Here is a 16,593-nt window from a genome sequence, read left to right on the forward strand (position 1 = left end):
CAGAGAGAGAGGGAGACACAGAATCGGAAGCAGGCTCCAGGCTCCGAGCCATCAGCCCAGAGCCCGACGCGGGGCTCGAACTCACGGACCGCGAGATCGTGACCTGGCTGAAGTCGGACGCCTAAACGACTGCGCCACCCAGGCGCCCCTAGTTCCACCTTTTGAGGGGAGAGATACAAAAATAAACTAGATGCCTTCGGAGTTGGTAGTTTTAGTAGGAGACCATTTATTTGCAACGAATAAATCTGTTTCACAGAAAGAAACCAAACGTACGAAACGAATGGGATTTTTTACCATTCCTCCAGAAACGGGTATTTCCAGAAACCTCCAGAAACTGGAGGTATTTCCTCCAGAAACTGGTATAAAGTCGTTATAGGAACTATTAAGTTTGAATCGATGGCAGCATGGCTCAATTCATTTTTAAGTTGCCTTTCGTAGTCACATAACAGTAGATTGGCTCTTTATTTTAATTTTTTTCCACGTGAGTACGTACAGTTTGGTTTTCAGGTCATGGTCTATGCATATGTGTTTATGAATGTGTATGCATTTTGTTAATGATCTAGAAAATACAGTATCTATATACCCTTTAAAGTATATATTTGAGGACAGTTTTTAGGGTCTCCTGAAGTCATAAAGAATAGATTTTTTTTTAAAGAAGAGATATAGTCTCCTCCTCACCAGAAACAAATTCTCAGATTCTAAAATAAAACACTCATTTCCTTAGCTTTCTAAATTCTGGGTCGACCTGGTTCATTTTCCTCGAATTATTAGGACGACAGGGCAGGAGTGTGGCAGGTGGGCGAGTCAGCACGCGGGGAGAGTCCTTATGCTTCCGGTCTGTGCCGTGATGGCCCGGGGCGTGGTGGGTCGTCCCCCCTGCAGACCCCTCGCCGGTGGCACCGGGGAAAAAGCCAGGAGCCGGGCCTCACCTTTGGGAAGAGCCTCTCAACGGAGCCGGAGCCGGGCCTCGGTCATCCGGAGAGGGCCACGCAGCGGCCGCCACAGGAGCTGGGAGCCGGGGCTCTGGGGCCCCACTGTGGAAACGCGCGGGACCTCGACAGCCAGGCCATCAGCTGTCTGCCCTTCCCCTTGGACTCCCAGGTGGGCTCCAGGTTTTCCGTCACTGTGGCACAGACACGACACGCCTACTGCCTTCCGCCCGGTGACTCTGTTCCAGCCGGAGATGCTGGGTACCTGTGTGCCCATCATGCTGGGTGACCCGGGTCCCGCTGGCCGGTCCACTCCCGGGTGCTCCCACGGGAACAAGAAATCGGGTTTGAGCCAACCTGCCTTTTGCTGTTACCATTACAGGGCTGGCCCGTCCGAGCAGGGCCCGGCCTGGGCCTGGCCGACCTCCTCCTGCACACGATGCTTCCCGCTGCAGGCCGCGCCGTCCTCCCACTCCTCCACACTGTCCTCCCCCTGTGGAGGGGGAGCCCCGAGGGGATGCCATCACGGGGAGGCCGGTCACCTTCCGCAAAGATGGCCCAGGCGTCTGCAGTGGGTTGATCATTGATCTGAGTGCCTCTCTCCCTGTCCCCCCCCAGCCTGCGCCCATCGCTGCCCCTGGCAACGGCCCCCCGTGGACCCTGCACGCGCCCGACCCCCTGAGTTTTGAGCCATGGTTAATAAAAACAAGCAGAAGGCAGAGGTGGATTAAAGGACACGTGTCGCAGAGAAGCAAACTCGGAGCCCTCTCTGTAGGTCCGATGTGGGCCCTGCTGGGAGGTGGCGGGTTTGGCTTTCCGCCCCTCTCCCGGGGACGCTCACGCCCTGCGTGCCCACCCTGGGGTGTTGAGGACTCTGTCAGGATCTGACACGGAAGGAGACCCTCAGCCCAGCGGCTCACCAGGCGGCTCCAGCTCCTGATGCTTCTCCAGGCTGTGGACGGTCACCACGGTCACCACGGTCAGCCACTCCAGGGGGTCTGGAGGGGGCATGGGCAGGACCTGGAGGGGAGCCTGGGACGCCCCCTGGGCCATGCTGAGCTGCGGTCTGGGTGGGAGTGGGCATCTCCCCTGCCGTCTCCCCCCACTGAGGCTGGCAGGCTCTGTCTCCCTCTCTGCTAATGACCCTGTTCCTTTCCATCGCCCCCCAGGCCCCTTACATGTCAGGTTGGGAATGTGGTTTTCAAGTGATGTGACCTCCCAAGTCACCATGGCTTCCGGTGAATTTCACTACATCATTTTTAAATTAAAAAAAATAAAAAAATATTTATTTATTTGTGAGAGAGACAGAGAGAGAGAGAGAGAGGGAGCAGGGGAGGGACAGAGAGAGAGGGAGACACAGAATCCCAAGCAGGCTCCAGGCTCCGAGCTGTCCGCACAGAGCCCGATGCAGGGTTCGAACTCACGAACCGCAAAATCACAGCCTGAGCTGAAGTCGGACGCCCAACCGACTGAGCCACCCGGGCACCCCTTGCTACATCATTTTTATAGTTCCTTTCCTTTACTTTCACAGCGTTCACCTGTAATTGCAGAAGATATAAGCGATGTGTTTTTCCAGGCAGCTAGCTCTGAAATGGTCTCGTGCTGGGGCTTGAAATCAAAGAAACTCCATGTTTCAGAATTTACAAAAAGCTCTGACTGCTCGTAACGTGTTGTGGGTAAAATAGTAAACCAGGGGAGTGTTTCAGTTATTTAGTCACGCTAACAGGTTTGTGATTACACAGCCGATTGGAGTCTTAAAACCTAGAGGTATGATCGCGTCGGAGTTCTAGCAAAAATGCAAACAGTGCGTCGTGAAAGGCTGGGTCCCTCCCCGACGGCAGGGAGGAGCCCGAGCCCCGCGTCTCATGTCCCGCATCTGGACTGCGCTCTCGGGGAATCACTTCCCGGGAGCGTATTTATTTTCTCTAGAACGTGCACTGTGTTTGCTCCTCAGGCTACTGCTCAGGCTTAGAGTGGCTTCTTCGGCCTGCGTTTTTGACGCTTAGAAGTAATTACCAATTATTAAATATGCCTTTTGTGTATTTTAACTAGAAACGCGCACACCGCTCAGAATCGGCGATTCTGTTTCATGCAGGTGTTAAATGGGGTGGGTCTGTGGGGAGGCTGTTTCCTTGTGGCTAAATATAAAACCTGTCATACAAGTTTATTGATCATAGAGCTTTGAGGTTGAGCTTTGGTGCAGAGGTAAAAAATGCACCTGTGTTTGGTAGCTGGACGGGCAGTGGCCTGACCCACGTGGTGTGGCCGTACCGTGAGGTTTTTTTTCTAATTTTTCTTTTACGTTTATTTTTGAAAGACAGAGAGAGAGCATGAGTGGGGGAGGGGCAGAGAGAGAGGAAGACACAGAATCTGAAGCAGGTTCTGGGCTCCGAGACGTCAGCACAGAGCCCGACGCGGGGCTTGAACTTACGAGCCGCGAGATCACGACCTGAGCTGAAGCTGGACGCTCAACCGACTGAGCCACCCAGGGCCCCCTGTACCGTGAGGTTTTGACGTGACACAAAAACCAAATGACAAACTTTGGGGGCTTTGGACTGTCCTCAAGCCGGCAAAGGAAGACTGAGTAGGAGAGTCAGGGGTCAGGTGCCGCGTGTGTTGGGAGGAATGAGGGGCTCCAGGGACAGGAGGGCACTTGGACGAGGAAGGGACAGAGCCTGGGTGAAAGTCTGAAGAACGTGAAGGAGACGTCAGTGGGGGCTGCAGGTGACAGCCACAGGAACACAGTGACAAAGTAAACCTGAAAATCCCCACTGACAGGTGTCACCGAAGTCGCTGCTCTGACACATGGGAATGGGGGGCAGCAGGGCAGAGAGTTTGTGAGGGCTGCAGAGAAACAGCCCTCCGGGGTGCACACAGACACAGGGATTTACTTATGGGACGTGGCTCGTGTGCCTGTGGGGCGGGCAAGTCTGAAACTCAGGGGACAGGCTGCGAGCTCAGGCGGGGTGGCTAATCCCAGTCTGGAGGCACACTCAGAGTTTTGGCTTTTCAGACCTTCACCTGATTGGACGAGGCCCACCACACCAGCAGGGACAATTTTGTTTACTCATAGACAACTGGCTGCAGATGTTAACCGCATCCATAAAACACCTTCACACCTCGCCTGGGTTAGCGTCTCACGAATCATTGGCCACCGAGGTGTGGCCAAATGGACACAAAGTCAACCATCACATTTATTAAGGAACACTGAAAAGCATGCTTAGAACATGGTGGGCTGTACAGGAGGGACCACAAGCTAAACGCCCACAGGGACCAGGAAATGACACACATCCGTGGACATGGGACGGGCAGGCACGCTCCACCTCACGGGGCAGGGCTCCGCCCCCTCGCCGATGTGTGCAGGAATCAGGGTCCAGGGCTTGTAAATCTTCCAGTTTGCAAGAAGCGCTGAAAACCTAGACTTTTAAAAATGTGGTCTTTTTTTTTTAACTACACGTACTATGAAAATATAAAAATAACTCGTGAGCTCATCAGAACCTGTCTGTAGGGCTGAAATGCAGCTTTGGACAGCCAGTGAAAAGAATTCTGAGATGGACAGTCATTTAACCGTCTACACTCGCACACACACCGGGACACCCCGCCGGCCCCCCTGCTCCTGTGGCTCCGTAGGCCTGGGGGTCTGACGCTTGTCCTCCGGGTCCCCCGCGCGGCCTGCCCACCGCCTGAGCCTGTCTGCGGGGGCCGCCTGGCCCTGGGGGTCCCTGTCGCCTTCCTCATGCACCTGTTCTCTGAACCTGCTGCAGGTGCAAAGGGAAGACGGCAGAAGAAATGTCACAGAGTAGTGACGCCATTCCCTCCAGTCAAAGTGGCCCATGAGGCAAACCGCCTAGTGAATGAAAATGCGGAAAGCCTTCTGTGCTCCCAGCAGCCGACTGGAGAGAAGATTCCGGGGTGTTCCCAGAGGCCGCAGCCTGGGGACGGAACCTTCTCGGGGAGGAGATCCTGCGAGCAGCTGGGGTCCGACCCTGTGCGGCTTGGAAATGCCGCCCCTGCGTCTCACCAGCAGGTGGGAGAGAGGCCAGGACCCCGGGGGGCGGGAAGGAAGGCCCGAAGGAAGGAAGGCCCGAAGGAAGGAAGGACCGAAGGAAGCACCGTAAGGAAATTGGTAACCGTCCTGCTAATGACACCGTGAACCCAGCCTCTTTCCCCAATTCCTGCTGCGCCGTGTTCAGAGGGTCTAACTTAGAAAGTAAGAATATAGTTTGGGTCCAATATCCCTGCTGCTATCCCTGATTAGAACGTTAAAAAAAATTGTTCCATGTTATTGCACATGGATAAAATAAAATATGTATGTAAAAGGGAAGCCCTGTGGCGGTTTTCGTTAATACCTCCTGCATTTGTAAGTTTTCTTTTCATTTAATATTCTTAATAGTATTTCATTCTAAATCGTCTGAATCCCCTACTACAGATGTGCCGCTGTTTCGATCACTCCTCACGGAAGGGGGGAGAGGGCTGACCCCCGGCGGGTGTGGAATCCGGGGTCTCCAGGCAGGTTGGACCTGGGAGCCCTTTGCCGTTGAGCACGTGGGGACGGAAAGGGCGTGGGTGCCATCAGAAGGACCTCGATCAGCAGGCAGGAGGCGAGCGGAGTGGCCTTGCTCTGGCTGGTAAGTGACAGCCCTCGAGGGGAGGAGCTGGGATTTTGTCCCAAGAGCGTCTGGCTTCCGCCCGAGCTTGTGGCTTTCAGTACCTTCGAAAGGCGTCTTAGAAGCCTTTACCAAGAGCTTCCACTGTAGGACGTTTCCAGAAGTTTCCACGGGACATACACAGAGCTCTGCTGACAACAGGCGGGGGGGACAGGGTGACACTGGCTCGGGACACGGGAGGCTTCCCTTCCCCAGCTCTGCCTTTGTATTATTCTTGAATTTCTCCGTGGGTGTCTTTGTGGGCGGTCTTCGTCCGTGCATCTCGGTTCTGTCCGTCTCCCTGTCTGCACGGTGACAGCGGGGGAGGGTAGACCCGCGGGGTTTTCGGGGACTGATGCCAGCTCGCAAAGGAACAGAAGCGGGGTACAGCAGTGCTGTGCTAGCGACTCAGCTGTGGAACATTCTGGAATCGGCGAGCTGGCCACGGGGGGGCTACCAAACCTGCTTTTCTCCCAGACGACCAGTTACTGGGACGCCACCAGATAGGAGGAAAATCAAGATATAAGTAAGCAGTGAAAGGCCAAAGAGAGGTAATCTAGGAGCGCGTCGTGCCAGGTCAATAGGCCAGACACAAAACCACGAACGCCGTTCAAGTCCACTCGCACGCGGTCTCTACGGGGGCACCATTCCTAGAGAGCAGATTTCTAGGAGGCGGGTGGGTGCCAGGGGCGGGGGAGTGGGGACTGCTGTCTGATGGGGGCAGAGTTCAGTCTGGGAAGATGGAAAGTTCTGGAGACGGATGGTGGGCGCAAGCGCAGCAGTGAGATTGACTCACCGCCACTGGGCTATGCGCTAAACATGGTTAAGAAGCTACATTTTCTGTGATGTACATTTCACCACAACTTCAGAGGAGACATTTCAAGGAGGAAGTTGTTTGGGGATTCCGTGAGCACTCCACGAGCACTGGAATGTTCCAGAAGCCTCTGAGAGCCACTGACGCACCTCTCAGCCCCCGACCCAGCCCACGGGCAGATAGGCGGTCGGTTCATTCTCCTGACCCCTCAGCAAATCAAAATTATTGACTTGGCTATTGGCAGAAGTGACCACGAAAATAGAGAGGAAAATCTTTCTCCAAAAAATACGAAAAATCGTCATATTTTCATTTGTATTAGTGTCTTCCTAGAAGATTCTGGAAGACACATTGTAAGTTTGCCTTGGGACCCTTGCCTGAGAATTTCAAACTGTATTAAAAAAATCATTTTTGGTAGCCCGTGATAAAGTTTAAATCAGGTTAATTCGTTCATCGATTTGTTATTGACTCCACAAGGGCACCGTGTGCCAGGCCTTGTGCACAGTGTTGGGGACACAAAGATAGGTGGGCATTTCCCAAGCTTCAGGGAGGTGACACAGAGGGGAAGGCGGGCGTGAGCACCGGAGGGTGGCCTGTGGGGTGTGGGGAATGTGCTGGGGTGCAGGTGTCGTGTTGTCGGGGGCTCTGTGAAGAGGCAGGTCTCAGGGGTCAGACCAGGAAGGGCAGGCAGGATGTTAGAGGACAGAGATCAGAACGTTCCGTGAAGGAGGCCCAGCACCCGGAGGACGTCTATGTAGCCGGGGAGGAGTCAGTGGCCGACTGGATTTTGGAAAAAGACAAGACAACACTTGCTGACTTTACAAACACTGATAGCATCATCTACCTGGGGAAACAGATTCATCGCTCAAGTTGAAATCCGGGCTCCCAGCTGTCCTTCCTGGATCTGCCACAGTTCAGACAATGCTGAGATTTGCAAGACTCACAGACGGGACTGTGCACCTGCTATATTAGAAGAAGCGAGTCAAAGGAGAAAAGAAAGTAAACCTTGCGGCCGGCAGCGAAGTGGTTGTGGTTCTGAGGCCCATCTTCTGCCTGCCCACGGTTCCCTCTGACCCGTTTCCTCACCCAGAGAAGAGAGTTTGGAACAGGACAGCTCCTCCTCGGATGTCTTTGGAGGAGACAACCGTCTGAGGGCAGACCTCGTGAGGCTTCTGTGTTGGGAGTGACAGGACAGGAGGCCAGAGAAACATCCCCAGAGGTGGGTGTTGGCAGGATCCGGAACCTTCCAGCGTACCGAGAAGTTATCCCCTTTCACAGATGTGCAAAATAAAACTCGAGTCAGAATGCTCGCAGAGGATCTGGAGAGGATTCGCCGGAAAGAAAGCGCACAGTAACAGACCTTGGACCTGGCAGAATGTTGCTGGAGGCGTCCAGGTCAAGACCGGCCATCCCGCTCCGGGCTCTGTGTTGAGGGCACACAGCTGAAAAGCTGTGTCCCTAAAGGACGCCCAGTCTGGCTGGGACGTAAACAAAGTTAAGATCATAAACCGATAGCTTGAAAATAGCCAAGGGACGCCCACCGAGTGCTGATCGTGGGCCGGGCTCTGCGCCCAACGTTGTATGTATTGTTTTACTTAAACCGTGCAATGGTCCCGGGGTTTGTTATTCACAGGGCAGTTGGGGGGGCATGTCCCAGGTCACAAAGCTAGGAAGTGACAGAGCGGGATGTTGACCCAAAGCCCTGACCTCGGCCACTAACCCCGTGTCTGGCGTCAGCTCTGGCTGTGCGTTAACAGAACTAACGAGGAGGCTTCAAAAACACCAGTCCCCGGGACTCCGCAGACAGACTGAGTCAGAACACTGGGGTTGGCCGAGGCATCAGGGTTTTCTGGGCCCCCCACCTGCCACGCGGGCGTCGTGCCGGGCTAACAATGAGCAGGGATTGGTGGGAGGTGTGGCCGGCTGAGCCCGGAGACGGACGTGGCCATGCTGGGGGCTTCGGGCCCCCAAGGGCACGGCTGCAGTGAGGTCTGTGGGGGCTGCGTGATGTCACAGGGTGATTTGCCTGTGACAGGACTGCAGATCATCGCGTCCAGGCTCAGGGACGTGGTGAAGAGACATCTGGTTGGATTATTGCGTAATCGAGTGAAGAACTGCCTTTGGAGAGCTTATCACGACGCGGGAAATGTTTACAGTAAGTGTTAGATTTTTAAAAAGCAGCACGTAGGACTGTCCGCGCAGGAAGCCGGGCACAGCGGGTCACACCTGCGTTCCAGGCCCCTGAAATCCCCTCCCCGGGGAGGACACAAAACCCACGAAAGTAGGGAGCATCGCTGAGAGACGGTGACCCCCCGGGGACTCTGTGAGGCAGATTTTGACATACGTCACGAGCTGGGCACGGTGAGACGAACACACTCACATGTTAAATTCGGTTCCGAGAAGGAGCCTCCCTGGTAGAACAGACCCGGGACGATCTGCCATTTTCTACTGCCTGATGTCACCCACGTCCACCTTAAGTATGACAGAGGCCATGGGGTGGCCCGGGGAGAAGCGTGGGCCATCTGTCTGCGTGGGCAGTGCAGGTGCGGCTCCAGGCAGGGTGACAGGTGTGGGCCTGGTTGCGAAGCCGATCCTGTGTCTCAGCATCCTGGGGAGTCTGTTTTGGGGACCACACTACCAGCTTTGGACAGAGAGTGAGAGACAAGGCAGTTAGGGAGGAGGTTGTCACCATCATGAGCTCCAGGCTTGGGGCATAATTTAGAAGTATGACATGGGACGATGCAGCTGTTGCAGGAGAACCAGGGCTGGGCTGGGGTGGCCCCCCCTCCACCCCTCAGTGTCGGGTGGGGACCGCGGTTTGGGGTCTCCCCCTGTGCGTTTCTCCCACGAGGCATTACGTACAGTGACTTCCCAGAGCAGGGAAGCAAAGTGAATTTCAGAAGCATGTAGACATTCCGACTTGAGAAGGAAGTTCCAGAGGCAATTTCGACTCGCTTAGTAGGAACGCGTTTCTTAGGATAAACTAGGGAGCCGCGTGATCTTGGACATAAGGCACCGTCTGCGCAGACGAGGCAGAATTTTATGAAATGGAGAACTTTCCGTGCCAGGCAGGGCCCAGCACAGAGCACGGGAAGGTGCACGCCCAGAGCCTGGCCGAGCAGCCCCACGTCCCCACTTTCCCGAGTCCGTTACGAGTCCGTGCAAAGTGGGAAGAAAGCAGACTCGGTGCGTTCGGGGGCTGAAGCAGACAGCAGGCGACTCACCGAGAGCGGGCAGCGCGGGAACCCACGAGGGCGGCTTCCCCCGGTGGGGGCCGCCCGCGACTGTGTGTTTCCAGGCCGGCCGTGCCGTCTGCGTCGTCGTGGGCGCAAAGAGCCTCTGGCTCACCGATCCGAGGTCCGATCGCGCACAATAGACGCGGGAAACACGGTAGGCCGCGGATAGGAGACGTTCGCTGCGGGTGCGCCGGAGTCGGGGTCCCCACCTTTGTAGCGCAGCCCGGGCATTTCCTTGCTCCGGAGCCCCAGGAGCCCGTCGTCACGGCTCAGCCCGCGGGGGCGGGTGGCCGGCCTCAGCAGTAGGAGTCGTTGATGTCACCCGGGGCCTCGCCCTCCCTCCCTCGGCCTCTGAGGGTGTTGAAGACCCTGCGGTAGGAGCGTCTGAACGCGGGGTTGGAGGAGCAGTGCACCGCTGGGTTCAGCACGCTCTGCAGGTACGTGAGGCCGTTGCTCACGTCGGACACGTGCACCGTCGCTCCCAGGACCCTGCAGCCGCCCGCCCCTCGGGAGACGGCCACCGGGACCCGGGCCAGGAAGCTGGGCAGGAAGCAGGCCGCGAAGAGGACGACGACCACGGTCACCAGCGCCCGGGCCCTCTGCAGCTGGGGCTGCCGGTCCGGGTCTCGGAGTCGCCCCCGGAGGGTCCTGACGATCCTGGCGTTGCAGAACAGGATGAGGCCGAAGGGGAGAACGAACTGCGCGGAGAACAGGGCTTCCCGCCAGAGGGCGCTGAGGGAGAGCTGCCCCTGGGGCTCCAGGCCGGGGCACTCGGCCTCCGACACGAGCAGGCTCCGGTGGCTGAGGCCGAGCAGCAGGAGCCAGACGCACCCCGAGACCCCCCGGGCCGCCCGCGGGGACAGCGAGTTGGCCCTGAGCCGGGGGTGGACCACTCGGAAGTAGCAGTCCACGGCCACGGCCGTGAGGAAGGCGACGCCCGCCCCGCGGCTCAGCACCTGTAGGAACAGGAGGCCGCGGCAGGACGCGTGTCCCAGGGGCCACGTCTCGTGGCGCAGGTAGAAGGCGGCGTGGAAGGGCAGGTGGACGGCGAGCAGGAGGTCGGCGGCCACCAGGTTGAGCAGGTACACGGCGTCGGGCTGGCACGCCTTGAGGCGGAACGCGAAGGGCCACAGGGCCACCATGTTGCCCAGGGGGCCCAGCCCGCACTCCAGCACCAGCGGCACGGCCACGGTCCCCTCCACCGCGTCGCTGTGCCACGAGCCGTTGGCACCCGGCATGTCCCCCCGCTCGTGCCGCCGGGGTCCCCCGCGAGGTGGCCAAGGGCCGAGAGCCCGGGCTGCGGGTGACGCGCCTTCCTGCAGAGGGAGAGATGCGGGCTTCTCCCTGCCGCGTGGGGACGGGAGTTCTGCATTTTCGCAGTAGGAAGAAACACTGAACAGGATGAAGTCAAAAGCAAGCGCAAACGTGTCTGGGGAAAGGGGACCGGGGAGGGGAGGGGAAGACACCCTTTCGGTTTTGTTCTGCTTGGTTTCGCCCTAGAAAGGAGAAGCTGTGTTTCGCTTCACGTCATCTGCGCGCCGCTGAAGCCACGAGGCCCTCAAGGGCCGGGCGAGCACAGGTCTCCGCCGGCGGGGGCCGCGGAAGGAGCCGGAAGGCCCTCGCTCCGTCAGGCTTCTCGCCTCGGCCGCCAGAGGGACGCTGGCGACCACAGGCTCCGCGAGCGTCGCAGAGCCTTGCGGGGAAGCTCTCCTCCTCCACGGAAGGGGCATTTCCCGAGACCCTTCTTTCTGCACGGGGCTCGTTTCCCACACGGGCGGTCCGATCGGGTCACGGCCGTCACGGAGGAGGCTCTGCGGAGGCCCGGCCACTTCACGGCTGGCCCCTGATGCTTGTCCCCTTACTTTCCGGATTTGATTTTCTGCCGAGGGGCCCCCCCTCCCCTCCCACTCTACCCGGATCAGGGTCCGGGCCCATGGGCCTCCACTGGCCCTGAGAGCCGCATAACACCGATGGCTGGTCAAGACGCACAGATTCCCCCCAGAATGTCGGGGGCATGAGCCCGGGGACAGGCACTGTGTGCCAGCGATAAAAGAGCGTCTGCGCAAAGCGGGCGTCGATCCACAACTGTCGCGTGAGTCCAATTCTCCGTCCCCATTGCGGACCACGTTTCACTTGTTCTGGGCCATTCTCGACCCTAATTCAGCGGGGTCCCCTCCCACCGTCGACCCTCACTCACCTGGGTCCCGACCCTCCTTTGACCCTCACGATCTGGGTCCTGACCCACTGCTGACCCTCACTCACTTCGTTTCTGTTTAGCCTGGTTTGAGCTCTGGAGTCGAGTATATTCAGTTCCAACTCTGGTTTCTCCAGTCGGCAGCGGTGTGGCTCAGGGGAAGCAAACCAACACGGGGCCCCTTCGCTGAGGAGTGACGGTGACGGCCCCTACTCGCAGGGTCGTGACGAGTGTCCGAGACGCCGTTACAGGCAGCGCACTTCGCACCTGGGGCGTCTCGCCCGCTGGACCCACCTGCGCTTGTCTTGCTCACCTGTACGTGACGCTGACTTTCAACACAACTCCTTTCGCTCCCAACCAGCGCTCCGCTCCTGCACCAAACATCCGTTCCAGGCTGCCCCGATGCCTTGGCTTCTGAGACCCGACTGCAAACCTCTGGAAACATCTCCGCGATGATCATCGCTGAGATTGGCGGCCTGTTTGTGAGGTGTCGGGCGCTGCTTTCATTGTCTCAGGGTTTTCCTTTCCAGCCGGCCCGCCGGCCCACGCGTCCCCCACCTCTGCTTCATGCGGGTTCGCCCGCCTGTTTCCCAAGCAGGTGCATTTGGAGAGTCCCCCCCGCAGTCAGACCTGGCACGGCCACAGCGATGCCTTCTCACCGGGAGTGGCTCCTCGGGAGCACGGGAGGGTGTGATCCAACACGTTCCGGGGCAGTGGTGCCCACAGGCCACGTGCCTCCCCTCTACGGATGCCATCGGCACACGCCGCCGCCCAGGAAAGCCGGCGGCTAAGTCTTCGGGGATGGAAGCTACTTGAGTGTGTTTCTCTCCACACACTGAAAACTTTGACAGACCCTAAAAGCTACCCCTTAATTGCAGATCTCAGCTTCGACCCCCAACTTGCTAAATCAGAGATAGTCTAGCTCAATAGGTAACACAGACATTAATAACTACCCATTTTCCTTTTTAGATACAGGAACTAAAAATAACCGAATCTAAACCTCTGCTTCTTCCTCTCAGTATACATTTATCTTCCTTATTTCTAAAAAACTGAATTGTTCTTTTCTTCCTGGCTTTTCGAGTTATGATATCCGAGCTTCTCCCTTAGGGATCTCGTCTCTTGAAATCGCAGTAACCTCAGGAACTCTTTCTTCAACGATTATTCTTTCTTCAATGCTCCTCCTGCTTAGGAAGCTTCTCTGTTCTCGCCCGTTTTTGTGATGAATGCTTTACTCACGCACCTGTTCCTAAATTTAAATGAAAACTGAATCGCGGCTTGAAATCCACACACACACTTGATGCGATTTTTCCCCTCTGGTTTTCCCTTTTTGTGCCCTTTTTGTCTCACCAGGTGGCAGACTTCGTAAAGCCTGCACAAGCGCTCTGAATCAGACTTTCCCTTCGCTTGCTGCGGAGTTGGCCAGCGGTGGGGTGTGGAGCGACGGGGCGGTCCCCACAAGACCGCCTCCTGTCAGACCCCAACTTTAAGTCAGGGGTCTCCAAGACCACCCCGGTTTTGATAAATCTCTGGAAGGACCCGAGAACTCCCTGGACACTGTTCTGTTTTGTTCCGGAGAAAGGTCACAGATTGGGATGCGTTGAGGGAGGGTGAGATTCCGGGCAAGGAGTCGGTATGAAGCTTCCTTTGCTCTCCCCGCGGTCAGGATGGGGTGGCTTTCCCAGTCCCCACGTGTGCCAACACCCGCCGGGCATGGTCAACCAGGGGACCCCCCAGCCTTGACGTCCAGGGTCCTTACTGAGATTTGTGACACGGGCGCGGCTGTCCGCGTGGCCCATCTCAGGCTCCGGCCCCTCTGGGGGGCCAGCTGACGTGTGTGGCCCCAGGCCCCCACCCCTCATCACAGTGTTTCTACCCCGCTGGCCCAAGGCCCCCGCGGAAAGTTGCCTCCACCAAGCATGACCTTCCAAGGGCTCCGAGATGACCTCCCAGCAGCTGGGGCCAAAGGTCACACCTCTTTTTGGACAAAGTTAAAAGCTTTACTACACGCTTATTTATTAAAAAAAAAAAACATTTAGGGGGCGCCTGGGTGGCGCAGTCGGTGAAGCGTCCGACTTCAGCCAGGTCACGATCTCGCGGTCCGTGAGTTCGAGCCCCGCGTCGGGCTCTGGGCTGATGGCTCAGAGCCCGGAGCCTGTTTCCGATTCTGTGTCTCCCTCTCTCTCTGCCCCTCCCCCGTTCATGCTCTGTCTCTCTCTGTCCCAAAAATAAATAAACATTGAAAAAAAAAATAAAATAAAATAAAACATTTAGAACATATTAAGTGTTGTTCCTTTTGTGCCGGAGATGCAAATACTTATAATGCTAATAATACTTCCTAACTTTTTTTTTTAATTTTTTTTTCAACGTTTTTATTTATTTTTTGGGGACAGAGAGAGACAGAGCATGAACGGGGGAGGGGCAGAGAGAGAGGGAGACACAGAATCGGAAACAGGCTCCGGGCTCCGAGCCATCAGCCCAGAGCCCGACGCGGGGCTCGAACTCACGGACCGCGAGATCGTGACCTGGCTGAAGTCGGACGCTTAACCGGCTGCGCCACCCAGGCGCCCCTAATACTTCCTAACTTTAAGGATTCGTATTCCAACGGGGCGGGGGGAGGGCAAGGAATACACCCAGACTTGTAAGGAACACATGATAAAATTAAAAAATAGGTTTACAGCTGGAATGGGATGAGGGAGGTGGGGTCAGGGAAGGAGGAGAAACATTACAGTCAGCAATGCTGGGGTGGGGCTCAGGGCAGGGACCGTGCAGCTGGGGAGACGGACCCACGGCTTGGGTGGGTTGGTTGTGATGATACATCTACAGCAGGGGGATTTCCAACCCCCGTCAGTGGCTGTCTGTCTGTCTGTTTATTTTGAGTGACAGAGAGAAAGAGCAAGCATGAGAGGGAAGGGGCAGAGAGAGAGAACCCCAAGCGGGCTCCGGGCCGTCAGCGCAGAGCCCGACGTGGGGCTGGGGGACCCACGAGCCACGAGATCATGGAGCTGAAATCAAGCATTGGATGCTTAACCAACTGAGCCACCCCGGCGCCCCTTTCGTGGCTGTCTTAGAGACTCTCAGTTCACTACATTTCATTTTCTTTTCTTGTTTTCACCCGTGGCCCGGGGAGGGGGAGCCTTAGGGGAAAGGAGCCGTGGTCATTTCCAAGAAAAATGATATTGTTGGCGAAAACGAGCTGGAAGTGAAGTCTCCGAGGGTGGAAGTCACAGCACTGGGGCCGGGTCCTGTGACGGTCCTGAGCGCACGTCTCAGTTTACGGTTTGCGTAAAAAAATTTCAGCAACCTCAGAATATCCCTACGATGTGAACACCATCGAAAGAGCGGATGGCTGATGTAGTCGGTGTTTCACGCAGAAGAAATCACGCGGAACGTAGGTTCTTGTTCTAGAAAATTTTGAACCCTAGAAAAACAAACGTTTGAATTCTCACACTCAAGCCCCAATGGGAAAGTGTACAGGAGGCCCTTTGCAGCAAACACAAGCAAACAAAAGCCCAACAGCGTTCTTTGTTGCCATCTTTGGGGTACAAGTTAAACAGCTTCACGTTCAGAATGATGGAAAGCCTCTAACTCTTCCATTTGCTAAGTGGACCAGCAAGAGGACAGTGTTCATGGCGGCAAAACCGAGGGCATCCAGGCGAACGGGACCTCTCAGAGATACTCTTTTTCGCTTCTTTGCTACTGGAGAAATGGGTTGAACATAGCAAGAAATGGCATTTCTTTCATAGATTTTTGTGAAGCTGATAATTTTTAAGTACACTATTCATGAGTGTATCCAATAAGTCTATGGCACACCAACTACGGTCCCATCCCGTTGGTGAGCCTTGGAAGCATCTTTACAGAACAATCTTGAATGTTATCTGATTGCACGTCTGGTATGTTCTCGAGGCATAAGCACGGAAAACATGCAAAAGCACAGCGGAAAGGGAAAAGAAATGAGCTGCAACACCCCAGCAGAGGCGCACGTGTCTTTTTCCCAAATGTTTTTAATCTCGATTTTTTAAACATAAGTTATTGTCAAGTTGGCTAATGCACAGTGTATACAGTGTGCTCTCGGCTTGGGAGTAGGTTCCTGTGACTCATCGCTTACGTACGACACCCAGGGTTCCTCCCAACAAGTGGCCTCCTCAGTACCCATCACCGTTTTCCCTCTCCCCTGCCCGTCCCCCCCAACGGAGGCAGGCGGGTCTTTTGAAACACACGTGGTGTCACACGCAGCAGCTGTTTGTGCTTGTTCCCCGTCCCCCGACCCCGACCTCCCAGGGCCAGGTCGGGGACCCCGGGGAGCTTGATGGCTGCCCCCGCCGCTCCCCCCGCCGGCTGGCTGGCTCTGTCTGCGTTTCTTCTCCGCCTTTCTGTTCTTTCCCCTGACGCTGAAACGGGACAATGCCGTTTCTATGGCTGCAAGACCTATTGGAAAGGTTCCTTACATTCTCACGGCCGTGAGGCCAGTGGCAAAATCGTAATCACCCCAACGTCCCGTGTCTCTCCTCCCAGGAGAGCGCGAAGCCCGTGTGAGCATCGCCAGCGTGTTGGAAGCAGGCCCCCCCTTAGTCTGGGATGGCTTCTTCCCAAGACGGTGCTTCTCACGTGCGCGGTCGCACCCTGATAACTCAATCTGTAAATTTCTAGGCATTTTCCTACTACGAAGATTATTTCCGGGCTGTTCTGTCATCGAAAATACAGGCGGCTGTGAGGTAAAACGGGAAATCGTGGATGATCCCGGCGCGCAGGGACAGGTGCGGGCTACCGTTTTGGGGAG

General features: G+C 56.3%; 1 protein-coding gene across 1 annotated transcript; it reads right to left on the reverse strand.

The window, feature by feature from the left end:
* Positions 1-8,535: 8,535 nt before the first annotated feature.
* GPR31 (G protein-coupled receptor 31) lies at positions 8,536-10,983 on the reverse strand. The gene has a single exon (XM_003986719.4). The coding sequence runs from the start codon at positions 10,858-10,860 to the stop codon at positions 9,919-9,921; it is 942 nt and encodes a 313-aa protein (XP_003986768.4). The 5' UTR covers positions 10,861-10,983; the 3' UTR covers positions 8,536-9,918.
* Between the last annotated feature and the right edge of the window lie 5,610 nt (positions 10,984-16,593).

Source organism: Felis catus, chromosome B2 (assembly GCF_018350175.1).
Source record: "Felis catus isolate Fca126 chromosome B2, F.catus_Fca126_mat1.0, whole genome shotgun sequence".
Taxonomy (NCBI): Eukaryota; Metazoa; Chordata; class Mammalia; order Carnivora; family Felidae; genus Felis; species Felis catus.